Raw genomic sequence first — 27,971 nt, forward strand, 5'->3', positions numbered from 1 at the left:
GCTGGTACTTCGTATTACATCACATCAGGAGGCACATAATGTAAGGCTATTTCACCCACTCTTAGAAATGCTAAGATTGAATTAATGGGATTCAGGTTGTTTCAGCAGGATTCCTTCATAAACAAGTTTTAATTTAAGGTTCATTCATTGATGGTGCTATTCTGATTGCCATTCCTCCTGTATTTATTAGCAGGAATTCTTTGCCTCTCTAATTGATGAGGCAAGAGAACAACTTCGCCTCATCAATTAGAGATATATGGTTACCCTGAAATCTAATTGGTACAAGAAAGCAGGATAAATGCTTTATTCTTTCCCTTTAATTTGTCAGTGTTCAGAGTAAGGAGTTAGTGCCTCAGTTAGTTTCAGTAGTGACCAATAGGTTTTTTAGTATCAGTATTGAAGACTTGAATATCATTAGTCTAGATTTTTTTAGTAATCTTCTGTGTAAGGTTGGTCTAGATTAACTAGTTCATCATTACCTGAAACAGAAGTAAGGATGCTAACACTTTGTTTCCTGTTGTAGTTTTCCCCCATAATTTATGTTGCCTTAATTTTTTAAAGTTATACTTTTGGAAGGGGTTATAATAGATAAAAAGATTCTTTATGCAGATGCCCTGCATAGTGTGGCTATACTTACCTCAGTGTTATAAAATATTAACCTCTATTTTCTTCTAGTACTTTTGTTTTTGCATATTTAAATATTTAATATATATGAACATAAGTGTTATGTTAATACTTTGCTCCAAATAAGTTTACTTATATATTGACATAAAATTATATGTTTTTTGTCTAAGAGAGCCCTGCTGATGTTAAACCCTTTCAAAGTGTTCAATTAATCACTTGTGTTCCTAGGTGACGTATAATAGCAGAAAAATCTAGGTAATTTGTAGTTAGATTTGTGGTTAATTATGCAAAGGCAAAATTTAAAAACATTAAGACATATTTCTCAAATAAATGTAGCACTGTTAGAAGATTATAATATCCTTATCAATATTTTCATATTTTTGTAAACTTGAATTGTGCATTTATTTCCTTTGTATAATAATTGATTTTATTCTATTATTTTGGCTAGACACTTGGCATTTCACCTGAAGAAAAATTTGTTATTACAACAACAAGTAGGAAAGAAATTACCTGTGATAATTTTGGTAAGCAATGTTATGTTTATGCTTTTATATTTAATATGTTCTAGTATATCATAGAGCAATGACTATTTTATGAGATAGATAAGCATCAAAAAACTGTGATGTTTTGGGGATGGGGGAGGAAACTAGCTATACATCCAGTTTGTGCAGAGGTCATATTTTTCAAGCAAGATTATAGGAAAAGAGTTGATATCATCTATGGCTACAGAAGATGAGACCTTGCTCAGCACAACACCTAGCCACAGATCTTCTACTTGGGCCCTTAAGAAGCTAATTCTTGGGCTTCCCAGGTGGCGCAGTGGTTGAGAATCTGCCTGCCAATGCAGGGGACACGGGTTCGAGCCCTGGTCTGGGAAGATCCCACATGCCGCGGAGCAGCTGGGCCCGTGAGCCACAACTACTGAGCCTGCGCATCTGGAGCCTGTGCTCCGCAGCAAGAGAGGCCGCGATAGTTAGAGGCCCGCGCACCGCAATGAAGAGTGGCCCCCACTTGCCACAACTAGAGAAAGCCCTCGCACAGAAACGAAGACCCAACACAGCTAAAAATAAATAAATAAATAAATAAATAAAAAATTAAAAAAAAAAGCAAGTGTTTCCCTGATTTAAAAAAAAAAAAAAAAAGAAGTTAATTCTTCTGACCAACTTGGATTCTTCCATTATCTTTTTTTACTCAGTTATGTTCTAAGACTTGCCAATTTTTCATGCCTGATTCCTTTTTGGATTTAATCATTCTTCTCCATTCATATTGATACCACTTTAATATAGTTCCTCATCTGATTTTCTGTGACAGCTTAACTTAAGAATTGAGTGTTTCAGATGAGTGGAAGTATTTGAACCTATTCCACTGATATTCTTAACAAAACACAACACAACTGAATTTATAGATGGATCCATTGTTTGGGGATTTGCCTGTATAGTTTTTAAAGTCGTTTCATAGATACAGTTTGTGTATTCAAAATTATAAATTCATTGTGTTTCAGATGCTAGCTTAGCACTTAAGATGTTACCTCTTGATTACAGATGAAACTGTTAAAGATGGAGTCACTCTGTACCTGCTACAGTCAGTCAATCAGTTACTACTAACAGCTACAAAAGAACGAATTGACTTCCTACCTCACTATGACACATTGGTTAAAAGTGGCATGTATGAATATTATGCAAGTGAAGGACAAAATCCTTTACGTAAGTATTCCATTTATACTAATTTTGATAAACTATCACTCACCTTTATCCCCTGATCACACATCCTAGTCCTTCACTTTAAAAAAGATCTCTCATTCTACTTTATTCACAGACTATGATCAGTTTTTGTGAGTGTCCTTACTTCGTCTCTTCATCACAGTGTATTTCTTTTTCTACCTAAGTCATCTTACTTCAGAATAAAGATACCTCTCTTTTAAAACTAATGTAGAATGAGAATTCATTCCTTTTCAACTCATAAGAGGTCTGTACTTATACATCTATCTCCTGTACACTCTCCTTTCCTGATTTATTCTTCCTGGCCTCCTATACACCTCTCCCAGTTGAGAAAATATTTGTTTTACCTTGCACGTTTTTTATAGCTGAACAGCACAAGTAAGTGGTTTGTGTTCTTTATCATTTCTTTATCATTTCCTTCCACCTTTACTACTTGCCAGTTTTAATCCTACCTTTGGATTGTTTGCTAGTTGATTTAGAGAATCTTTTCTGTCTGGACCCTGCCAAAGTGTTTAATACTATTTAGATGTTCATTATAAACTTTCTTTTTCTTTTTTTTTTGGCTGTGCTGTGGCTTGTGGGATCTCAGTTCCCTAACCAGGAACCAGGAATTGAACCTGGGCCTTGGCAGTGAAAGCCAGGAATCCTAGCCACTAGACCACCAAGGAACTCTCTGTAAACATTCTTATTAAAAATTTTTTTCATTGTATATGTGTTAGAGTTGGTAGAAAATTAGATAACATAGATAAGCAAAAAGAGCATAAAGAACATCCCTATCTCTACCACCCAGATGTAACTACCACCAACACTTCGGTGTTTATCATTTCAGACCTCTTCATATTGTTTGACTTTTTTTTTTCTTTTTTAATGGTTTTGTATGATGCATCCTTTTTTGTTTTTTGTTTTGGCCGTGCCACATGGCTTGTGGGATCTTAGTTAGTTCCCTGACCATGGATTGAACTCGGGCCCTCAGCAGTGAAAGCACAGAGTCCTAACCACTGGACCACCAGGGAATTCCCAATGCATACTTTTTTAACCTACCTTTTTATTTAAAATGTAATGAACATCTTTAATATGCATGTCAATATATGTTTGTTTTAGGGGTTACACAGTATTTAGATAACGTAATTTATTTGAACAGTGTACTGTTGTTATTAGACATTCAGGTTATTTCAGTTTTTTTTTTAATTGTTACAAATGACTGAATGTTCTTGTGACTAATTCTTTTTTTTTTAATAAATTTATTTATTTTATTTATATATTATTTTTGGCTGCGTTGGGTCTTCGTTGCTGTGCGTGGGCTTTCTCTAGTTGCGGCGATCAGGGGCTACTCTTCGTTGTGGAGCACGGGCTCTAGGCATGCAGGCTTCAGTAGTTGTGGCTCGCGGACTCTAGAGCGCAGGCTCAGTAGTTGTGGCGCACGGGCTTAGTTGATCCGCGGCATGTGGGATCTTCCCAGGGCTTGAACCCATGTCCCCTGCATTGGCAGGCGGATCCTTAACCACTGCGCCACCAGGGAAGTCCCCCCATCTTCTTAATGTGTCAGTGCTTCAGAGCTTAGTCCTTGGTCCCTTATCTTCTCCTAATTCCTCAACTGGTGATTCCATCCAATCTCATGGCTCTAAATACCATAGTTATGGCAGCGACTACCAAATGGAGGTAGTGAGAAATGGTCATTTTTAGTTAAGTGTTGAAAATAATGCCAGACTTACCTCCTGAATCCCAGTTTTGTCTATCCACTTGCCCATGTGGCATCTCTACTAGGATATCTAAGATGGGAATATACTACACATAGTTTTCCATCCAAATTAATTTTGGTTCTTTCTAGTTGCTTAAGCCAAAAATCCAGTTGATTCTTCTTTGTCTCAATCTTTCAGAAAATCCTTTTGGCACTATCTTCAGTGTTTATCTTAAAATGAGCATTTCTCTTTACTTCTGTTGGTAACACTAGGTCTGAGGTACCATCATAGATTACGGAGATTATACAGTGGCCTCGTCTCTCTCTTTTCATGCCTGTACACGTAAGGTTTGAGAAGTCAGATTGTTTCACTAAGGGTAAACGCCGCAGTCTTTACAATTGCTTGCATGGTCTTAGAAGCTGTGCTTTGTACCTCTCTGACTTTGTTTCCACAGCTCTTGTTGCTTGTTCATTCCTCTTCACTGCCAGCTTTATTCTCAGCTTAGGACCCTCTGCTTGGATAGCCTCTTTCTCAGTCCTGCACCTCATTCAAGTCTTGTTTATCTATTACCTTCTCAACAAAACTTATCTTGTTCACCCTATTTAAAATTGCAACCTATGTTTCCTCTACACCTCTATGCCAGATAAACCCATGTAAGTTGGAAATATTCTAAGTCAAAAATGCATTTGGTGGGGGGTAAATTACAAGTTTGGGATTAAAATATACACCCTACTATATATAAAATAGATAACCAACAAGGACGTACTATATAGCACAGGGAACTATACTCAATATCTTATAATAACCTATAATGGAAGAGAATGTAGAAAAAGAATATATATATTTATATATATGTATAACTGAATCACTTTGCTATACACCTGAAACTAACACACCATTGTAAATCAACTATACTTTAATATAAAATAAAAATTAAATTTAAAAAATGCATAGGAGCCATGTGGCAAAATGTTAACAACATGTGAATCTAGGTGAAAGGGTTTATATATCTGCATATTGAATGAATCTTTAATTCTCTGAGGATAAGTTTTTAAATGTATAATCATGGAGTCAGTAGATACATTCATTTTTAAGACTTTTGATATAGATTAATTACCTTCCAGATTGGTTATATGGGTTTTCATTCCTACTGTCATTATATGAATAGGCAGAGAATATCACTGTTTAAACTCCTGCTTTGATTTCTGTGACTTCACATTAAATTCCTGGGTCTTTCCCTGCCTCTGTTTCCTGTGCCTTTGATGCTACTTCTGGTTACTGTTGACTGTATGGTGGATAATTCTTTAAGTCATGTTGATCTTTTTATACTTGAAGTGAACTTACCCAAGTCTAAACTATTCTGTGTCAATGAAGCATTTATCTCTGGCTGTCTTTACTCTCTCCATTAAGCATAGTCTGTTCCAGCTCTCTGTGGAACACCTCTACTCATTGAGCTTGATATAGTGATAGGGTATCGCATCTAAAACTGAAGTTTTCTTTCCTCCCTTGTAAATTTTTCTCCTTCTAAATTTTATGGAAAATACGACCATTTATCCAGTCTTCTGGAGCAAGTACTCAAAACCACCTTGGATTTCTTTTTCTTTCTCTCTTTATATCTAATCATATACTAAATTCTACTCATTTCTTTCTTTGAGATTTCTTTTAACTCTTTTTCCTTGCATTTCCTTCAGTGTCCCTACTTCTCCATTTCCTAGTTAATACCCTTCGCCAGGTCTTTATAGATAGCTGATTTGTGGTAACTTCTTTCTAACTAGCTTATAAACATAGACATCCCCTGAGTGTTGAGAGTGTGGAAGTGCTTGCTGGAGTGCTACTCTGTGGATTAATTACGCTTAAGTTGGGTTAAGCTTCAGGGGAAGAGACATTAATTTAGTATGTTCCCCCTTTTAATTAGGGGAATAAAAGTGAGAAATAGTTTGGGTACTGACCCTGGAGAAAGGAGAATGTTAGGAACAGTGCTGAGCCAGTGATAAACTGAAGGTCAAGCTGGTTGTGTAGTAGGAAATTAAGAGCAGTTTTGTGTCAATTAAGCAGATACATTCTGCCATTTCACAAGTTGCTGTTGTGAGATATCTATTTAAATTAGCTCTCAATAGACACTTTTATAGTTGCTTTATAGTTGTCCTTATATCTCAAAATGTGCTTACGTTTGACTTGTGCATGATGTAATTACGTACCACAGACTACTATTTGATTTTATGGTTATGGTCTTCTGTTTGTCTCTTATGTGTGTGTGTCTGTCTTTAGATTATAAACTCCTTGAAGCCAGGAATCATGGCTGGCTGACTCATGCTGTGTAGTGCCATGCAAGTACTGGTTGGTGACTGCTTTTTTATGCTGGGGGTGATTGGTGATGCCTTTATTATGTTTGTGTCATTAGGATCAGGATAATACTTTAATTCTAGCTCTTTGGAAAATAAAAGTGATGGCTTAAGGTACTTCAGAGTTTCTTCTACTTTGAACTTTTATATGAAGTATTTAGGAGGGAAAACTTAAGCAATAACGTTTTCTCATTCTCTTCCAGCATTTGCTCTTGCAGAATTAATTGATAATTCATTGTCTGCCACTTCTCGTAACACTGGTGTTAGAAGAATACAGATCAAATTGGTAAGGAGATAATACTCTAAAGCAATTTAACTTGTCCTTTTATAGAAGTACTACAGGTTCATTGGAGAAAAATTAGAAAATAAAGATAAACTAAAAGTAGAAATAATTATCTGATGTCTCTTCAGTCATTAAAATTTTTTCACGTGCCCTTTTTCTATGCATATATGTATACATGTATGTGTGATCATATTGTACATTTTGTTATTTGTGATCTTTTATTTTCCCTTAATAGTACATTGTAAACATTGCCATATCATGAATATTCTGCAATATAATATACCACTGCTGCAGTTTGGTTTATTGACTGTAATATAAATTATATAATCAGTCTACTGTTGTTGAACTTTTAGATTTTTTTCCTATATTTTTGCCATTGTAAGCAGTGCTGGCATGATGAGTATCCTTATAGATTTTTGTACATATCTCCGATTAGTTTCTCAAGCTAAATTCTGAGAAATGGAATTTCTGGGTTAAAGGACATGAAGAATTCTAAGGCCTTTGATTCATGCTGCTGAAGTGCCTTTCAGAAAGTTGTATTAGTGTACACTTCCTCCAGCAATGTATGAATGAGCCCAATGAATCACTTTTTTTATATTAACTTTTCATGTTTTTAATATTGATTTGACTTTTCCTATCTTTTTGAACTTATTTTATTTCATAGCATTTTGATGAAACACAAGGAAAACCTGCCGTTGCAGTGATAGATAATGGAAGAGGAATGACCTCTAAACAGCTTAACAACTGGGCCGTGTATAGGTTGTCAAAATTTACAAGGCAAGGTGACTTTGAAAGGTTAGAAAACCTTACTCACTTTTTTTATGGGCAGCTGGGTATTTTAATAAGGATAAGAACTCTTATATTTCTTTAGTTATACATGATACATTGGAGGTTTTGATGTTATCAGCATATTTATTTAGATTTTTATAATAAAGTTTTTATGACCAGTACTTAGAAATAGTCAAAACTGCATAAATCATATTGCGCCCTTCCATTGAATGATTCTTTTTGCATTTCCTGAGGTATATAGGAGGTTTTTTTCTTTTTAATTAATTTTATTTATTTATTTATTTTTGACTGCATTGGGTCTTCGTTGCTGCATGCAGGCTTTCTCTAGTTGCGGCGAGCGGGAGCTACTCTTTGTTGAGGTGTGAGGGCTTCTCATTGTGGTGGCTTGGCTTTGTTGCGGAGCATGGGCTCTAGGCGCGTGGGCTTCAGTAGTTGTGGCACATGGGCTCAGTAGTTGTGGCTTGCGGGCTCTAGAGCGCAGGCTCAGTAGTTGTGGCATGCAGTCTTAGTTGCTCCGTGGCATGTGGGATCTTCCTGGACCAGGGCTCGAACCCATGTCCCCTGCATTGGCAGGTGGATTCTTAACCACCGTGCCACCAGGGACGTCTCTCCACCTTCTTAATGTTTCAGTGCCTCAGGGCTTAGTCCTTGGTCCCTTATCTTCTCCTAATTCCTCACTTGGTGATTCCATCCAACCTCATGGCTCTAAATACAATAGTTATGGCAGCTATGTTGTGTACTTCGGGAAACACATTTGGGAAGAATCAGTTGGCATTCTTATTAAGTAGTTAGTATTTGTTCATGTCCTGTTTTTCTTTCTGCTGTGTCAAGGAAAGTCACCCAAATTTAAGGAACAGTCTCAGTAATGTGTAAAATTAATATAGTTAACACATTTGCCTTCTCACTTCTGAAATTTCAGCACTCTCAGAATTTTCATCAAATTTGTAAAGACTTACAATGCCATGGTGAGAGGCAGCAATAAGTGAAGAACAAGGGCTCTGGAATCATTTGGTCTCATTTGAATTCTAGCCTTACTAATTGTATGACACTGGTCAAGGTAGTTTACTTCTTTTTATCTCAGTTTACATGTCTGTAAAATGGGGATAATACCTCATAAGGTTTTGTGAAAACCAAGTGAGTTAGTACATGTGAAGTCCTTAGAGCCTGGCAAATGATAAGCAGTCAATAAATACAAGCTATCATTGTAGTTACTACTTCTCATTTGTGGCTTCAGATTTTTCTGCAAGTATTCTTTTTCAGTATTTTCTTGAATACGTGCCACTTCAGGGATTTATAAAATAGCCGTAAAGAAGGCAAAGGTCACGTCTTTCATAGTCTAAAGATAGAATTTAGCATAAGATAGAAATATTAGGTAGAAATGAAAGGAGAACAGATGGTAGATTGGGGCAAAAAGGTCAGAAAAATGTTAGTTAAATCAAGTGGAAGAGTAGAAAGAAGTAGAGCCTACAGTTTATTAAGATTTCTCTAGATTTTAGCACAACACAGACTTTTAAACTTAATTCAAATGTTAGGGAAATTTTAATTTTTGGTAGAAATCTACCTGTTGTATGTTCTGGTCCTAGCTTTTTATAGGTGTTGTATCAGTAAACAGTCAGTTGTTGTTATAGCTGTTATGTACTCATACTGTCTTTGAGTCCAGTATCAGTCCCTTAACCCACTCCAGTTTCTGTTAGCATAGTTGTACCCCCCTCACTCCTCTAGCTTCTACTCCTATAGAAAAAATTATCAGTTGTTTTACTGCTTCTAATTTAGTTTTTTATTGGATATAAGGATGGGTATCGTAGGAGACAGGCTGTGGAAGAAAAGGAAGGACAGCCTACAAATACAAAACAGCTGACTATCTTGACTGTAGCTTATGTTGTAGTAGAGGAAAAGCCAAAAGTAAACCAAAAAGTGTATAAGCACTTCAGTTACTGATTAAGAAAATATTGAGTAATATGTTAGAGCCTGATGGCCATCTCCTTTAGGTAAGGTGACTAGAAAAGAGGGCAGCCTCTTTGAGGTTACATTTGAGTTGAGGCTTCAATGATTAGAAAAAAACACCCAAGCGAAAATCTAGGTGAAGAGTATTCCAAGTAGAAGGAACATCAGCAAATACAAAGACCCTGAAACTGTGATCAGCTTGTTTCGTTTGAGAGACGGAAAGGAGACCAGTGTGGTTAAGTGCATATGAAGGGGAGGGTAGAGGGAGATGAGGTGAGAGTTCTGATTTGGCAATATTCTTTATAACTCTCACCCACCTTGGTACTACCTTTCCCTCCACTTTTTTATTTTGAAAATTTCAAATCAACAAATAAGTTGAAAAAACTTCAAATAAAAAGCCAGCAAATAAGTTGAAAGAGCAGTATTAGCACTCATATATCCTTCACCTAGATTTATGTTAACATTTTGCCACATTTGTTATCTCCTGTCTATCTGTTTATGTATGTGTGGGTGTGCACATGCGTGCACACACAGCACACACACTTTCTCTCCCTAAATCATTTGAAGGTTAAGTTGCAAACTTTATGATATTTCACTGCTTAATACTGTAGCATCTATTTCCTTCACAGCGATGTTCTCATAAATAGCCATAATACCTTTATACCCAAGACATTTCTCAGTGATTCAAAATATCTAATGTCCATATTCAGATTTTTCCCCTTTGTCATGTCTTTCTTTTCTCCTTTATTCTATAATTCCCCACATTTGTGTCTTTCATGAAATTGTCATTTTTTTTGGTAGAGTTCAGGCTAGTTGTAGAACAGTCCACAAGCTGGATCTGAATGTTTACTGGACACTATTCTTTTCCTCAAAATTTTATGAATATTTTCAATTATACAGAAAAGTTGAAATTCTACAGTCAGTACCCAAGATACTCATACTAAGTTTCTACCACTGACAGTTGCGTTACCACGTATCTTTTTATCTGACTATCCTTCAGGTCATCTCATTTTTTGATTCAGTTCAAAATAAATTACAGATATCAGTAAACTTTCTCCTGCTGCTTTAAGTATTGGTATCATTATGTAGAATTCAGGGAGTTTTTTTGAGGTAAAATTTACATTGAAATGCTCACATCTGTCTGAAGTGTATCTTCATTAAATTTTTTTATGGTAATATAATTCATATAGTCACAAAGTTGTGCAGCCATCACCAGTAAGTCCAGAACATTTTCGTCACTCCAGAAGAAACCCTGTAACCACTTGTAGTCAATCTTGTCTCTCATTGCAATCACTGATATACTTTGAATAGTTGTTAATCTACTTCTTCAGTTGTTTTTTTAGGGATTACAATTAACATTTTAATTTATAACAGTCCACTTTGGATTAACACCAATTTAATGTCAATAATACATACAAACTTTGCTTCTATATAGCTCCATTTCCCTCCCACTTCTTTGTATTATTATTTTCATATAAAGGACATGATTATACATTATAACCCTGTCAACACAGTTTTATAGTTAGTGCTTTATACACCTGTCTTTTAAATCAGGAGGAGAGTTGTAAAAAATACACTTATACTGTCTTTTTCTATTTATGTAGTTACCTCTGCTTTACTCTTTGTTTTTTCTTGTATTCAAGTTACTTTCTAGTGTCTCTTCAGTTTAGTCCAAGGGACTCTTCTTTAGTAGCTGCTTTGCGGCAGATGTGCTGATGACAGATTCCCTCAGGTTTTGTTTATCTGTGAATGTCTTAATCTCTTTCCTTTACTTTTTTTTTTTTTTTAAGGAATTCCTTTATTTTTATTATTTATTTATTTTTAGCTGTGTTGGGTCTTCGTTTCTGTGCAAGGGCTTTCTCCAGTTGCGGCAAGCAGGGGCCGCTCTTCATCGCGGTGCGCGGGCCTCTCTCTATCGCGGCTTCTGTTGTTGTGGAGCACAGGCTCCAGATGCGCAGAGCTCAGTAGTTGTGGCTCACGGATCTAGTTGCTCCACGGCATGTGGGATCTTCCCAGAGCAGGGCTCGAACCCACGTCCCCTGCATTGGCAAGCTGACGCTCAACCACTGCGCCACCAGGGAAGCCCTCTTTCCTTTACTTTTGAAAGCTACTTGTGCTGAATGAAGAATTCTTGGTTGACTGTCTTTTTCTGTCAGCACTTTGAATACATTAGTCTACTGTCTTCTGACTCCATAGTTTCTGATGAGGAATCAGCTGTTAATCTTGAGTATCCCTTGTATGTGACTAGTCACTTCTCTCTGCTTTCAAGATTCTCTGGCTTTTAATGGTTTGTGGCGTGTCTAGTTTTTGAGTTCATACTGTTTGGTGTTTGTTGAGCTTCTTGGATGTCTAGGTTAATGTTTTCATCAAATTTGGGAAGTTTTTGGCCATTATTCAAATATTCTTCCTCTCCTGTCCTTCTGTGGCTCATCTTATCCCCTCCATTGATGGGGTTTTTTTCTTCAGTTTGTTTCTCAGACTGAATAATCTCAATCAACCTGCCTTAAAGTTCACTGATTATTTCTTCTGCCAATTCATATCTGCTCATGAGCCACCTAACTGAATTTTTCATTTCAGTTGTTTTCTTTTTTTCAATTCCAGAATTTGTTTGGTTCTTTGTTAGTAGTTTCTGTTTCTACTGATATTCTCTGTTTGGTAAAATACTGTTCTCATACTTTCCTTTACTTCATTAGACATAATTTCTATTAGTTCACTGAATGTATTTAAAATAGCTGATTTATTTAAAAAAATTTTTTAAATTGAAATATAATTGATTTATAATGTGTTAATTTCTGCTGCATAGCAAAGTGATTCAGTTATACATATATATAGAATTCCTTTTTTAAAAAATTCTTTTCCATTATGGTTTATCACAGAATATTGAATATAGCTCCCTGTGCTATACTGTAGGACCTTGTTGTTTATCTGTCCTATGTATACTAGTTTGCACCTGCTAACCCCAAACTCTCACTCCATCCCTCTCCCACCCCCACCCTTGGCAATCACAAGTCTGTTCTATATGTCTGTGAGTGTTTCTGTTTTGTTGATGAGTTCATTTGCGTCATATTTTAGATTCCACATATAAGTGATATCGTATGGTAATTGTCTCTTTCTGACTTCAATTAGTATGATAATCTCTAGTTCCATCCATGTTACTGCAAATGGCATTATTTCATTCCTTTTTATGGCTGAGTAGTATTCCACTGCGTGTGTGTGTGTGTGTGTGTGTGTGTGTGTGTGTGTGTGTGTGTGTGTATACATCTTCATCATCTGTTCATCTGTTGATGGACATTTAGGTTGTTTCCACATCTTGGCTATTGTGAGTAGCGCTGCTGTGAACATAGGGGTGCATGTATCTTTTTGAATTATATTTTTCATCAGATATATGCCCAGGAGTGGGATGGCTGGATCATATGGCAACTCTAGTTTTAGTTTTTTGAGGAACCTCCATACTGTTTTCCATAGTGGCTGCACCAACTTATGTTCCCACCAACAGTATAGGAGGGTTCCCTTTCCTCCACACCCTCTCCAGCATTTGTTATAAAAAAGCTGACTTAAATCTTTGTCTGCTAAGTCTAATTAATCCCTGGGCTTTCTCTGGGACAGTTTTTACTGAGTGCTATTTTCCCTGTGTGTAGGCCAGACTTTAATATTTCTTGGTGTGGCACATAGTTTTTTTGTTTAGAATAGGACATTTTATTTTATTTATTTATCTTTTGTCCACGCCTGGCATGGACAGGATCTTAGTTCCTCTACCAGGGATCAAACCCGTGCCCCTTGCATTGGAAGCATGGAGTCTTAACCACTGGACCACCAGGGAAGTCCCTAGAATAGGACATTTTAAATTATATAGTGTGGCAAATCTGGAAATCAGATTTATCTTTCTCCCCAGGGCTTACTGTTGCTTTTGTCTTTTTGTTGTTTGTATAGTGACTTCCCTAAACTAATTCTGTAAAACCTGTATTCTTTATCTTGTGTTGCCCCTTAAGTCTCTGCTCAGTTAATTTGGTGGTCAACTAATGATCAGACATTTCCTTGAATGTCTGGAACCACTAAGTCTTACAGCTTTTGCCAAGGGGTTCTGTGTGCATACTGGGCTGTTTTTATTGTTCCAGCAGGAAGTTTACAGCTCTGCCTTAGCCTTTAACTCTTGGTTGCACCAAACCTCAAAGTCAACCAGAAATAAGAGATTAGAGCCTTCTCAGTTCTTTCTTGAGTATGTATACAATCCTGCACATGAGTGTGACCTTGATTCTCATGACTATGTTGGAGCTTTTAAAAACCACTATGGACCTCTCATTCCCCAGCTTTTTCTTCTGAGTATTTGCCCAGATTCTTGTTTTCTCCCAACTGTTTTCATTGCCTTAGTCAGCTTTGATGGTAAACATCTGCCACTGATTGTTTTTGACAAATGACCCAAGGAAAATGCTTTTCACAGAGAGCAAGTTCTGAGTTAGGTCAAATAAAGACAAACCCTGCAAGTGGAAGTTTCTGTGGAACTGTCAGATCCAATAATGGCAATTCTGTGCGGAAGGAGCTTTTGGGGAACTCCAAACACATTCCAGTGACTCCTAAGCTGTTAGTTTGCAACATGATTGCAGGGCTGTTTGTTTTCAAGGCTTCTGTGGAGCTGGTGAGAGGGGAATGGGAGAGGGTATGTTAAAACATAACAGAGCTCGCAGTTTTTACCAAAACTCATCAATGTGTCTTAAATAAACACTCCTTGGATTGTTGCAAGACTTAAGTTAATTTTTGCAGTTCTGAAAAAGTTGATGTTGACAATTTTTTCAGGTGTTGTTTTTGTGTTTATCAACGAGTGGATTTTCATATGTTCTTACTTTGCCATTCTGGAAGTGATCACTCAATTAACTGATTTTTGACAAGTGCATACACTGGTCTAATCCAAACCCCTAAGATAAAGAACATTACCTGGACCTAGGAAATTTGCTCATGACTGAGGCACTGTTACAATCATAAGTTAAATTAGATACCTAGAACCTTGTTGTAATACTATGTGTTCATTTAATTATTTTGTGGAAGAAAGAAGGGTGACATCAGTTAGACCAGCTGGGTGGCCATAATTCAGATGTGTGTTGGATCAGTGCTACTTTCTGCACTTTAAACTTGCTCAGCAATTAAAAAGCTCTCAACTCAGTCAGCCGTTTTTTGGAAAATAAAAATAGCATGCCACATGGCCTGTTTCCCATGCCACTTTTAGGTTGTAGAAATGGACTCCCAACAGGATTTTCCCTAATTTTCCTAAAGAAAAAGCTCAATTGTCTTTAGTATTTTTCTGCAATTAAGATGAACTTTCAAGTAGATATTTGTACTTACTTGAATTTAGAGAATGTAACATTTAGGCATCCTACTTTAATTTGGTTATTTCCATTGTGTCTCACAGATGAGACACATCTGTATCGAGATGAGACACGTGTATTCCAGAAGCTCGGTTAGTTACCTATGGCCATTTGCCACTTTCTTCATTGTGGCTGATTTTTTTTCCCTGTGGTAGATTGGAGATAGTGAGATCTAAATATATATACATAGTCTCTCTACCATATTTCCTGAATCACTTACCTGCTTCTTTTTACTAATTTGATCGTCTCTCCTATTCCTTTTTCTTACCTTCTACACCTTTTATCATACATTTTCATGCAGATTTTGCTTCTCTTTTCTAATAAATACTGTTGTTTCACAAAGATATAGTGCCCTCTTATATTGTATGAAGAATAAGGATGAGATAGTTTCTGAAACTTTTTTAGACTGTGATAAAAATTTATTTTGAGGGAGGTGACTTTCTAAATTCTCCAGAGGACTCCTTCTGTGATGCAAAATTGTTTCTTAAGATCTTAGATTATATTTATCTTCATGAAGGGAGATCTATATAGCCCGTGAGTGTGGATATAGGAATTTTCTGAACTCATTTACACAAGTCTAAAACCTACTGGAAATTAGTATTTTCAGCCTTATTTGCTGTAATAGGGTTTTTGCTTAGGTTAGGCTTTCATGAATGGAAAAAGAAACTTAGGAAAAAGGTTGAAAAAGGAAACTTACTGCCTGGTCATTAAGTGTGTCCATTCCTAATCAGTGAACAGAATTCCTTAGTTTTGAATCAGATTAAGTATGTATATATTGTTTTATCTCTGAGTTCTGCCCTCCCAAACTTTTAATGTACTTCCCCATATGTGTTTTAAGGAGAATATTTAGGGGAGGGTATTTTCAGCATATTTCCTGGAAGTATTGTCATAGTAATTAAAGTCTTAGAACCTATTCACTCTTTATTTTTCTTAATATTTTGTTCATAGAATTTAATTAATTCTTGGTTTATTACAATGTATCAATGCAGGACATGCCCTTTTTTTTTTTAACATCTTTATTGGAGTATAATTGCTTTACAATGGTGTAGGACATGCCCTTTTAAAGTTTATTTATTGAAAAATTTAATAAGCTGAATAACCAGAATTTGCCACCCAATCCAGTAAGTAGAATATACTGTAACTTATATCTGTGTCCTCCTCATCCCTGCCACCAAAGTTAACAAGTATCTTGAATTGTTCTTCTGTTTACTTTTTTTCTTTTAAACATCTTTTTTAGAGTATAATTGCTTTACATTGTGTGTTAGTTTCTGCTGTATAACAAAGTGAATCAGCTGTACGTATACATATATCCCCATATCCCCTCCCTCTTGCGTCTCCCTTCCACCCTCCCTATACCACCCCTCTAAGTGGTCACAAAGCACCAAGCTGATATCCCTGTGCTATGTGGCTGCTTCCCACTAGCTAGCTATTTTACGTTTGGTAGTGTATATATCTCAATTGCCATTCTCTTACTTTGACCCAGCTTACCCTTCCCCCTCCCTGTGTCCTCAAGTCCGTTCTCTACGTCTGCGTCTTTATTCCTGTCCTGCCCCTAGGTTCTTCAGAACCATTTTTTTTTTTAGATTCCATATATATGTGTTAGCTATTTCCTTTTGTTAAATGTATATATCTAATTTTGCTTGTTTTTGATAATATGAAAAAGTGTAATCATACTATATGTTGATCTATAAGGGACTTGCATTTTCATTTAATATTAGGTTACTAAGATTGCATATTTGTGTGGGTCTGTAGTACATTCATTTTCATAACCATGTAATCTTTAATATATACCAAAAAGGAATCCCACTTTATTTATCCAGTCTCCAGTCAGTGGGCATTTGGCTTTCTCCCCCAAGTTTTAGCAATTGTTAGCAGTACTATCTTATATATGGGGTGTGTGTGTAGTATTCTGTTATATATATTTCCTGGTCCAAATCTACGTAAGTTTTAGGTATATGCCTAGGAGGGAATTTGTAGGATATAAAAATGAATGTTCCAACTTACAAGGTAATGGCGAATTATTTTCCAAAGTGATCGTATTAATTTATACTTTAACCACTTATGAAAGTTTGATAAAACTCACTTGGGAAACCATTTGGATGTGGTATGTTTTTTGCAGGAGGAATTTTTAACTATTGCTTTGATTTCTTTATAGAGTTATAAGAATATTTTGGCTTTCTATTTCTTACTGATTTAGCTTTGGTAAGTTATATTTTACTAGGAATTAGTCCATTTTGTTAAATTTTCAATTTTATTGGCATATAGTTGTGGGTAATGTTTGTAAAGAACTAGTGCTTGCTTTGATAAATTTTCTGTTTTCCTGTTTTCAAATTCTTTGATTTCTGCTCTTTATTATTTATGCCCTTCTTACTTTGGGTTTATTTGCTCTTTTTGTAGTATCTTGATGTGGAATCTTACAGGTTTTTTTTTACTTCTTTTCTAACATGAATATTTTGTGTTATAAATTTTCTTCTCAGGACAACTTTTGCTGTATCCCACAAGTTTTAATATGCTGTAATTTCACTTTCATTCAGTTCAGTGTAACTTTTATTTCCCTTGCAACTTGCTTTTTGATCCATGGATCTTTTTTGGAATGTGTTGTTCAATTTCCAAATGCTCCCAATAGATTTTCTTGTCTTTATGTTGATTTCTAGTTTGACTTTATTATATTCAGAGAACATACTCTACATGGTTTCAGTTCTTTTAAATTTGTTGAAATTTGTTTTATGACCTAGGATGTGATCTATATTTTGGTGAATTTTCTGTGTCCTTGAAAAGAATGTGTATTTTGCTGTTGCTGGGAGGAGTGTTCTGTAAATCTCAATTAGATTCCATCTGTTGATAATATTTTTCAGTTCTTTCTTATCCTTGCTGATTTTCTGTGTAGCAGTAGTAACTAAGAGAGGAGTATTGAAGAGCTCCAGTTCTCTGAATTTTTGCTCTGTGTATTTTTAACTTGTGTTATTTTTTGTATGCATAATTGAGATTGTTAGGACTTTTCAGTGAACTGACCCTTTCATAATGCCTTTTTAAAAAAAATTTAATTTATTTTTTGTCTGCGTTGGGTCTTTGTTGCTGCGCACGGGCTTTCTCTAGTTGCGGCGAGCGAGGGCTACCCTTCATTGCGGTGCGTGGGGTTCTCATTGCGGTGCATGGGCTTCTCATTGCAGTGGCTTCTCTTGTTGCGGAACACAGGCTCTAGGGGCATGGGCTTCAGTAGTTGCAGCACGCAGGCTCAGTAGTGTGGCTCACAGGCTTAGTTGCTCCGCAGCACGTGGGATCTTCCCAGACCAGGGCTCAAACCTGTGTCCCCTGTATTGGCAGGCGGATTCTTAACCACTGCGCCACCAGGGAAGTTCCCATAATGCTTCTGTCCCTGATAATTTCTTGCTCTGAAATGTATTTTATTTGATAGTGTAGCCACTCCAGCTTTCTTTTTGTTTATGTTTGTATGGTATATCTTTTCTTATCCATTTTCTTTTAAAATACCTATATCATTATATTTAAAATGAGTTTCTTGTAGACAGCATACGGTTGGGTCATTTTTAATTTTTTTTAATTTTTTAATTTATTTAAAAAATTTTTTTGACTATAGTCTTTTTAGAATATTTATTTATTTTTTTTGGCTGTGTCAGGTCTTAGTTGTGGCACGTGGGATCTTCGTTGTGGCATGCAGGCTCAGTAGTTGCGGTGCACAGATTTCTCTCTAGTTGTGGCATGCAGGCTCCAGAGCTCGTGGGCTCAGTAGTTGGGGCTTACAGGCTTAGTTGCCCTGCAGCGCATGGGATCCTAGCTCCCTGACCAGGGATCAAACCCCCATCCCCTGCATTGGAAGGTGGATTCTTAAACACTGGACCACCAGTGAAGTCCCTGGTTGGGTCAGTTTTTAATTCACTCTGTCAGTTTTATTTAGTGTATTTGTACTATTACATTTACTTATTTTTAATTATTGATACATTAGGACTCAAATATGTCCTGTTTTAACTTTTCTATTTGTTCCCTTTGTTTTGCATTTGTCTTTTCTGGCCTTTTTGTGGTTTACTTGAACATATTTTACTACACTGTTTTCTTTATAGTGGTTTTCAAGTATATCTTTTATTTATTTATTTATTTTTTAATGGCTGCTCCAGGGAATACTGTATTACAGTCTCTTAGTATGGACATTTTGCCAATTAAAGTGAATTACAGAAATCTCACCAAATTATTTAGGTATTTTAACTCTCTCCCATTTATAATTTAGTTTTAAGTGTTACCTCTACATATATTGAGAACCATATCAGACCATGTTATTTTTATTTCAACAGTCTAATGTAATTTTAAAAACTCAAGCAGAGAAAGGTAGTCTATTTTATTTATGTGCATATTTGTTTCATTGTTCTTTATTCCCAGGTAATATTCTTTTATTAACTTTGTCCGATATTAATATATCTCCTCCAGCTCTGTTTTCATTAGTATTGAAATGGTAACTCATTTTCCAACCTTTTAACCTACTGTCTCGTAATATTTAAAGAGTGTTTCTTTTAGGCAGCATTTGGTTATGTATTAAAATTGACGATCTCTGCCTTTTAATTGGGATGTTTAGACCAATTACATTTAATGTGATTATCAGTATTCTTGGTTACCATCTTTCTTATTTGTTTATTTTTCCCTTTTTCCCCACATTTCCCTTTTTTCTGCCTTATTTCAAATTGAGTGTGTGTGTGTATGTGTGCTTCCACTGTTTCCTTCATTGACTTATTAGCTGCTACTCTGTTCTTTTGTTTTACTGGCAACTAGGGTTCATAGTATACATCTTTAATTTATCACAGTTCTACTCTCTTAGCAGATTTCAGTTACACAGTAGTGTTATTGACTGTACTTAACAATGTTATACATTAGCTCCTCAGACCTTATTCATCTTATTGATGAAAGTTTGTACCCTTTTACCAACCTCTACCTATTTCCCACACTCCCCAGTCCCTGTCAGCCACTTTTCTACTGTCTGTTTCTATGAGTTTCTCTTTTTAACAGTTGTTTTCTTAAAAATGTGGTTAAAAAAAAGTATAACATTAAATTAAAGTGTATAATTTGGTAGCATTAATTATATTCACAGTGTTTTACAACCATTACCATTATGTATTTTCAAAGATTTTTGTCTTTCCCAAACAAACTTCATAGCCATTAAAAGATAACTCTGTATTCTCCGCACCTCCAGCTGCTGGTAACCACAGTTCTACTTTCTGTTTCAATGCATTTGCCTATTCTAGGTACTTCATTTAAGAGGAATCATACAATATTTGTCATTTTGTTTCTGGTTTATTTCACTTAGCATAATGTTTTCAGGGTTCATCCATGTTGTAGATTGTATCAGAACTTCACCCCTTTTTATGGCTGAATTATGCAGCTATACTACATTTTTCTATTCATAGGTTAATGGACGGTTGTCTTGTTTCTACCTTTTTTGTATATTGTGAATAATGCTGCTATGAACATTCATATACAAGTATTAGTTTGAGTCCCTGAGGCAGTTTATGTTTACCCACGTATTTACCATTTCTGGTGGTCTTCATTCCTTTGTTTAAATCCATAGTATCATTTTCATTCCTAAAGGTCTTTTAACAGTTTTTATAATTCATGTTTGCTCTCAGTGAATTTTTTCAGCTTTTGTATGTCTGATAAAGTTTGGATCTATTCTTACCCTCCTTCCCCCTTTAAACATATTTTTGTTGAGTATAGAATTTTAGGTTGACTTTGTTAAACATTTTAGTACATTAAAAATGCTACTCCATTTCTACTGACTTGCACAGTTTACAATGAAAAATCCATTGTCATTCTTATCTTTGTTTCTCGGAATGTATGGTTTCTCTGACTCTTTTAAGATGTTCTTTTTATAGTTGGTGTTGTATACATTGTGTGTTTGTGTTGGGGGAGCACTGTAAGTGTGCATGCATGTTGTGTGGTTTGTGTATTGTGTGGGGTGTTTGTGTATACGCATGCTTTTTTGCATGGGGGCAGGTTTGTGTCTTTGTTGTGTGGAGATGAGTTTGTGTATGGCGGTTGCTTTGTATGTTGTCAGGGGGCTATTTTTTGTGTGCTTTGTTTTGTAGGTCTGGTATTATGGTGTTTTACCTGGTCATTGTTGTCTTTATTTTGATTATTGATATATGGGTGAGAACTTTTTATACCAATTAAAATATTTTTATTTATCCCATTATTTCTCGTTTTTGTTTTCTTTGTTTTTAAATTCATTGCATCTTTTTGTTGTTGCTTTTGAAAATGTTGTTCTACCTTTTTTTCTCTTTTAATATTTTAGAATTTATCTGTTTGTTTTCCTGGTTGTCTTTGAAATTTAAAAATGCACATTAACATCATACTTCAAAATTTAAAAAAACACCTCCCTTCTCCCATATTAAAAAATTTGGAACACTTTATCTCTGATCACTTCCTTCCCAAAGTTATACTTTTGTTGTCTAGTATTTCAAGTCTGACTTCGGAAATCCCACAAATTATATTCACCATTTTTTCTAACAACACATGAAAAATTTTTTAACACATATATTAAAAATTACCTTTGTACTTACCATATTATGATAACCTTGTATGTCAGATTGTGCTTGTAGGAACATTCCTTTAGAGCAAATCTCTTAATGGTAAATTCCCTTGGATTTTGTCTGTAAATTCTTTATTTAGTCCTAGTTCTCAGTTCTACATTGACCTTTTCTCTTGGCCCTTTGGAGATAATATTCCACTGTCTTATACTGTTGCTGTCAAAGCCTGCAAAGCCATTTCTCTCTCAGTCTGTTTATTAGTTCTTCTGTTTTGTTTTTAGTGTTCACTGTGATGTGGATTTCTTTTTATGTATCCTGTTTGGGCTCTTTTGGTCTGAATCTGTGGATCTATGCCTTTTAGTGGTTTGAGAATATTTGCAGCTTTTATCTGTTCTCTCCTCTCTTTCTCCAAGTACATTTAAACTTGTGTGTGAGATATTATCCTTCAGTCATTCATGTTTTTAGTCCCACTTTGATATTTTTCATTCCTTTTTTTCTTTGTTTCTTATGGGTAAGTGTTTTTGAATGTATCTTTGTGTTCTCTAAATCTTTCCAGCTATGCCACATCTGCTCTCTAACCTTTCCATTTGGTGTAATAGTGGTTCCAGCCTCATCCCCAATTCTGCTTATTTCTGATACTGGAAAATGGTGTCCCTAGCGATCTTGCCTATATTTCGAGAGACCAGGGATGCCTACTCTCCGGAGTGTTGTTATGGTGCAGTAGGAGGTTCAATCAGAGCTCTTCGTTTGTCATGATACATGGAAATAAGAATCTCTTTGCTGTAATTCCCATTAGTATTGAGGCAATATTTTAATGAGTTTTGAAGGAGTAAACAATTTTGAAGGGAAGATTGTAGAGTTATTCAGATATTTGAGATTTTCTGATTTATCAGGGTGGGCCCAAGAATTTGCATTTCTTAGCATTTCCAGGTGTTGCTGATGCAGCTGGTCTGGGTAATAAACTTTGAGAGCCATTGGACTAGATGATGTTTTGGCTTTTGGCTCTTTTACATTTGAATAGGGGCGTTATCTGGCTCGGGGATCATTTTATTAACACTTAATAAAACTGCTATAACAATTTCCTTTAGCACCTGAGTAGTTTGTTTAACATCATTGCATTAATGTAATGTTTTATTTTAGTGATCATTCAGGATATGTTCGACCACTACCAGTGCCACGCAGTTTAAATAGTGATATTTCCTATTTTGGTGTTGGGGGCAAGCAGGCTGTTTTCTTTGTTGGACAATCAGCCAGAGTAAGTAAAAATATTTCTTAAAAGTGAAAGTTGATCAAAATATTTTGAGGTTGACTTTCTAAATGTGTTAGTTATCCAGTTTAAGTTGTGGGAATTTATAAAGTACTCTTTTTAATATTTAACAGATGATAAGCAAACCTGCAGATTCCCAGGATGTTCATGAACTTGTACTTTCTAAAGAAGATTTTGAGAAGAAGGAGAAAAATAAAGAGGCAATATATAGTGGATATATTAGAAACAGAAAGGTACAATACATTTTAACTCAGTAATTGTAGATTCATTACTTTGGATGGATGATAAGACGAGAACATTTTTTTCATTTTCTAAGATACTAATGTCATTTTAAAAACTTGAAGATAGGGAATTTTCAAATTAAATTTTTATTACTTTTCTTTTAATTATGTGAATAGCAGAAGTGATCATTTATGTGCTTTCTCAGGCTGAAGTCTTCAGAAAACAGATTTTCTCATAAAGCCAAGTAAGCTTTCTGGAAATTGTTCATAAGATTGTAAACCTTTTTCCTTGCACTGAGTTTGAGTTTTTAAATATTTGTTGTATAATAATCATAGAAGCAAAGTAGAAAACAGTGATAGGGTAATAGACTTTTAAGAAATCTGAGCTCCAGAGAAATAAGTAAACGAGAAACTTATTTCTGTTATAAATTTGAATTCAAACGCTCATTTTAATAAGGAGACTGTTCACAAATTTGAATCTTGGTGGTGAGCACATGGTATTTGTTGTATTACTCATTCAACTTTTCTCTGTTTGAAACATTTTAGAATTTTTAAATTTTTTAAAACCTTTTTTAAAAGTAAGATTGAAAAAAATTCTTTTCTGCTTATAAAGCAAATTGTAAAAAATTTTATAAAGAAAATAAAAATAGTCTCAAATACCAGAAAAAAGTACTTATGACATATTTAGTTGAATTTTCTTCTAGTTTAACTCTGTCATATACTTATGGTTTTTTGAGCTCTGATTTATTAATATTTTGAGTATTTCTTCATTTTAGAAAGTATTTTGGTACACAACACACTTTTAATAGCTTCATAGTATCTTTGGCTAAATGTACAGTAATTTCACTATTCTGTTAAGCATTTAGCTTACTTGAAGGATTTTATTATAATTATAAAGACACTGCCATTAGTATCTTTGCATAACATGTTGCCTGAATTGCAGTTTTTTCTTCGTATAAATTGTTAGAATTTTTATAACCGTTATAAGGAATTTGAACTTAGAAACATTTATGGTGTATATTACAAAGTCACTTTTCTGAAAGGTTGAACCCAAATCATATACACTCCCAACAAAGGTATATTGGAAGTGCCTGTTGGATCATTTCCTTATTTTTCAAAAGAACAAAGCGGGGAGGGAAGAATGATAGCAGAATGTTAGTAGTTTGATAAGTGAAAATAATACCTTTTCTTTCATACTAGTGGGCTGAATTTTTTTCATGTTTATTAGCTACTTTTACTTTCTTTATAACTGAACATTATCCTCTGTCCGAGAAATTTCTTCATTTTGCTCATTCCACCTTTTCCTCTTTAAATTTATTGCATTTATTTAACAATTTACATACCTTAATAACATTGTTTATGTAACAGTATTCTGTCTTATCTTTTCTATGTTATCTTAAAATCACAAAGCCCTATAAAGTATATTGGTGGAAATATTATTTGCCGTGTTAAAACTGGTAAAAAATAGAAATAGAGAATTTAAGTGATTTTTTTCAGAACTGTATACATATGATAAAGCTTGGATAGTACTGAGGTCTCTTGGGTCATCATTTCTTCCAGCTTTTCCTGTGTTTTGTGCTTAGTTCATCCCAGCAAACATTTCATGGGTACCAGTAGGTCCCTAGTCCTTTTCTTTTTCTGACCTGTCCTTTCCAGCCTACTTTTTGGGGGCTCCTCCTCTATTCCTAAGCTGTTATCAGTTACTACTGTGTGGGGGGGGTTGATGATTCTTGATCTATGGGGGCTAGCACACACGCGCCCCCCCCCCATATATATATATTCATTCCTATATATACCACTTAATACCAGCAGTTCTCAAATATGTATTTCTTGTCAAGACTTTCTTCTTAAGATTGAAACATTGAATCAGTCTGGACTCCTTAAAGGGAAGAAACCATTCTGGCCATTTTAAACAGAAAAGGATTTCATAAAGGGAATTAGATGCTTAGATGATTATTGGAAGGGCTGAGGGAATGATCTTTAGGCTGAGTCTTGTAGAATGATGCCAGGATATTCCAAACTGACCTTCTAGGGATGCTGCAACATCTGCTGTAATCATGTAGCTGGAGGACCACAGCTGAATCTGGAATTCAGAAACACAATACCTTGTCTCTGATCCAGGAGTTGGAAAAGTCTTGCTGCCACAATTGCTCCAACAATGGACACAGAATTTCTGGCCATTACTAGTGCTGTATCAGTGCTGATGCTTAAGCTGGAACCTGGATACTGGTCTTTCAGTACCTTGCATGGTAACAGAAAACTTTTAAGAAACCTCAGGAGATGGCCTTTGCCTCATTTTTCCCTTCTAAATCTTTGGCTAGTACATCTAATTGGTGAAACCTAATTTGCATCCACAAGCAAAAATTTAAGAGTCTGAGAAATAGACGTTTTTGGATTTCTTTCCATCCTCTGCAGCCTGGGAGGGGACAACATAAGGTGGTACAAATGGCAGCTGAATACCAATTGATCCTATCTAGCACACGCATTTCCAGTTTCAGTTAGATGTCCCTCTCCAGGGGTTCTGTAAATAACTCCCTTTTGGTACATCTGAAATCAAATATCTATAAGCGTTTCTTATTTTCTTCCCCTTTTCCTCCAGCCATTAACAGTATAGTAGTAATTGTAATCCTTGTTGTTAATCATTCACCACATTTAATTCCTTTGAAATAGTTCCTTTCATTTATCCTCTCTTCCACTCATTTCCACTGCTTGATTCAGCCTTTCCAGCCGCGTCCTTCATCATATGTTTAACATATATTCTAAACTACCTTGTATCCCTTATAGTCTCAAATCCTTCATGTTCTCATTGGTCTGGGATGTTTTTATTAAGTCATCTGCTGGGTGAATGTCACCCCATTTTTATTTTTTTAACTCTGTAGTTCTTGGCTTATAGCTTTCTAATGGCACATTGTTTTATAATCATTTGTTTCTCATCTATTAGATGGAATTTGTAGGGAGGAAGGATGCTGTCTTTCTTTTATCTTGAACCCTATTTTCCTCATGCCCAGGTTGAGTCATAGGGCTTAGAAGCTGCTATCCAAATATTTGGATAATGAACCTGCATCATCAGTAAACCCAAGCTAATCTACTAACTCTCAAACTGTATAAAATGTTACTTATATATTATGTATTGTAGCTATAATATTAGTAATTTAGTGTGTAGGGATGCATTGGAATCGTATTGGAGGGTTGGTTTTTATTTTTTATTAAGAAAGTAATACACACTTACTAAAAAAAGAAAACCAGTTTCCTAGACATAATAGTTCAGTGTGTATCTTTAGCCTTATAAGTTTTTATGTGTACAACTTATATAGTATATATATGCATGCAATTTTTAACATACAGACTCATAGTAAAAACTGAGAAGTTTGTAATTCTTATCCTCAAACACTCCCCCACTCCCCCCTCCCCACTTCCCTCTGCAAACTGTAGATATTCTCTGAAAGTGGACTGGGGCCCAGGATGATTTTACTCCCTTTTAAACAGAGTGCCTTTGGGCTAAGCCAGCTGGGTTCAGGCTGCATCCTAGTTTTCCTGAACTTGGAGGGCTGGCTGGGCATTGGTCCTGACCAAGTTAAGTGGTAGGTACCCCAAGCAAGGACTCATTCCACCTTAGGGTAAGTGTTCTGAATTTTGGGGTGCATTTTTAAACTCAGTATTTATTTTTCTTTACCCTTTTCTTTATGATTCTCCAATTCGTGTAGCATTACGGTGTAGCATTCTCCTTGATGTGTGCCAGTTTAGCCATCTATGTAAAAGTTTCCCTCTCCTCACAGCATTGTTGTCACACACTCAGCTGATTTGCAATTGGCCATTTTCCTCCAAAAGATTTTTGAAGCCTGTATTTGAAATTATCCAAGTGAATCACATTAAAGGTTGATGTAAACTTTATTTGTTAATTACAGTTAAGGTGCATGTAATGTGTTGTACTTTATGTTCACTCTTGTAGCCGTCTGATTCTGTTCACATTACAAATGATGATGAAAGATTTCTACAACATCTTATCTCAGAAGAGAAGGAAAAAGATAGCTTTACTGCTGTGGTTATCACAGGGGTACAACCAGAACACATACAGTACTTGAAAAATTATTTCCTTCTTTGGACAAGACAGTTAGCGTAAGTATTTACATTTGATTCAGGACATGTTTCTTCTTATCTTTCTTAAGATAGAAAATATTACAGACATTGAAGCCTCTTGGCTGTCTGCTTTACTTCTATCCCATTTCCTTCCCTTCAGTACAGGAACCATTACTCTGATGTTAACGTTAAAATGGTTCTGTATTCTGTAAATAATGCACCAGTCACCGGTAATGTATTGGTCATTACAAATACAAATACAAACATGCTTTTTGACAACTGTGATAACATTTAAAATAAACTTGAGTTCATCCAATTCAGCTCATCACTCTCAGATCCCCCCTTTTTCCTTTCCTGTGTAGCATGTATTATAATCTTCCATACCACACAGTTTACTTATTTTTTTGTCTGCCTTCTACCTTGGAATGTCTGTCGTTTTTTATGCACTGCTGTATCCCAGTGTTTCCTGTTACATATTAGATGCTCAATAAAAGTTTACTGAATGAATGTATTGAGTCTATTAAAATAAAAAAAAAAATCTGTATGTGCCTGTATGACATGAGTAATACTGAAAATAAATCTTTGTGTATCTATTCCAGGAAAACTTCTAGAGAGCATATATTCCATTAGATCAAATCAAAAGTATATATATTGAATGGCTCTTAAGTTTTTTCCTCTGTAGTTACACAGTGTAGACCTTTGACTGGATTGTTTCCATAATTTGTATTAGCCTGAATTAATTAGTCTTGCAAAAATGGGTATACTGTACAAAATTCATGTTTTTAAAGAAAGTATCTTTTCTTATTTATTCAAAGGGCTGTTGTACTTACTTTGCGATTCTCTATTTTATACATATATATTAACAATTAAAATTTTTTATGGGGAAATAAATTTGATTTTAGGAATGCCTTTTTTCTTGAATACTGATGTTTATTGGCTCTGTAACACAAGAGTTTTAAATAGGACTTCGGAATGTTTCTTCTCTAAGAACATCTTTTATTAGTTATTTTATTATTTTTCTTAACCGAAGGAATTCAGTGTACATTAATGACATAATTATAACTTAACTGTTGCTTTTAAAAAGAATGACGTATAACTTTAACCATTCTTTGAAATAGACACTTGCTAAGCTATTTATAGCAC

General features: G+C 35.3%; 1 protein-coding gene across 7 annotated transcripts in view; it reads left to right on the forward strand.

The window, feature by feature from the left end:
- SMCHD1 (structural maintenance of chromosomes flexible hinge domain containing 1) overlaps window positions 1–27,971 on the forward strand; it is a 133,971-nt gene that overhangs the window by 9,630 nt on the left and 96,370 nt on the right. For 6 of the 7 annotated variants that reach the window (XR_014233989.1, XM_082353451.1, XM_082353448.1 and 3 more), the window contains exons 2-8: window positions 1,073–1,148; window positions 2,166–2,327; window positions 6,567–6,649; window positions 7,311–7,441; window positions 22,404–22,518; window positions 22,644–22,763; window positions 26,701–26,867. Coding sequence is in view for 6 of the 7 variants with exons in the window: in XM_082353451.1 (XP_082209577.1) it covers window positions 1,073–1,148; window positions 2,166–2,327; window positions 6,567–6,649; window positions 7,311–7,441; window positions 22,404–22,518; window positions 22,644–22,763; window positions 26,701–26,867 (854 nt within the window). In the remaining variant the exon portion in view is untranslated. Of the gene's footprint in view, window positions 1–1,072; window positions 1,149–2,165; window positions 2,328–6,358; window positions 6,478–6,566; window positions 6,650–7,310; window positions 7,442–22,403; window positions 22,519–22,643; window positions 22,764–26,700; window positions 26,868–27,971 lie in introns of those variants that run through there. The other variant, XM_082353452.1, reaches the window with a different exon arrangement.

The sequence above is a fragment of the Balaenoptera borealis genome, assembly GCF_965194805.1.
Source record: "Balaenoptera borealis genome assembly, chromosome: 14".
Lineage (NCBI taxonomy): Eukaryota > Metazoa > Chordata > Mammalia > Artiodactyla > Balaenopteridae > Balaenoptera > Balaenoptera borealis.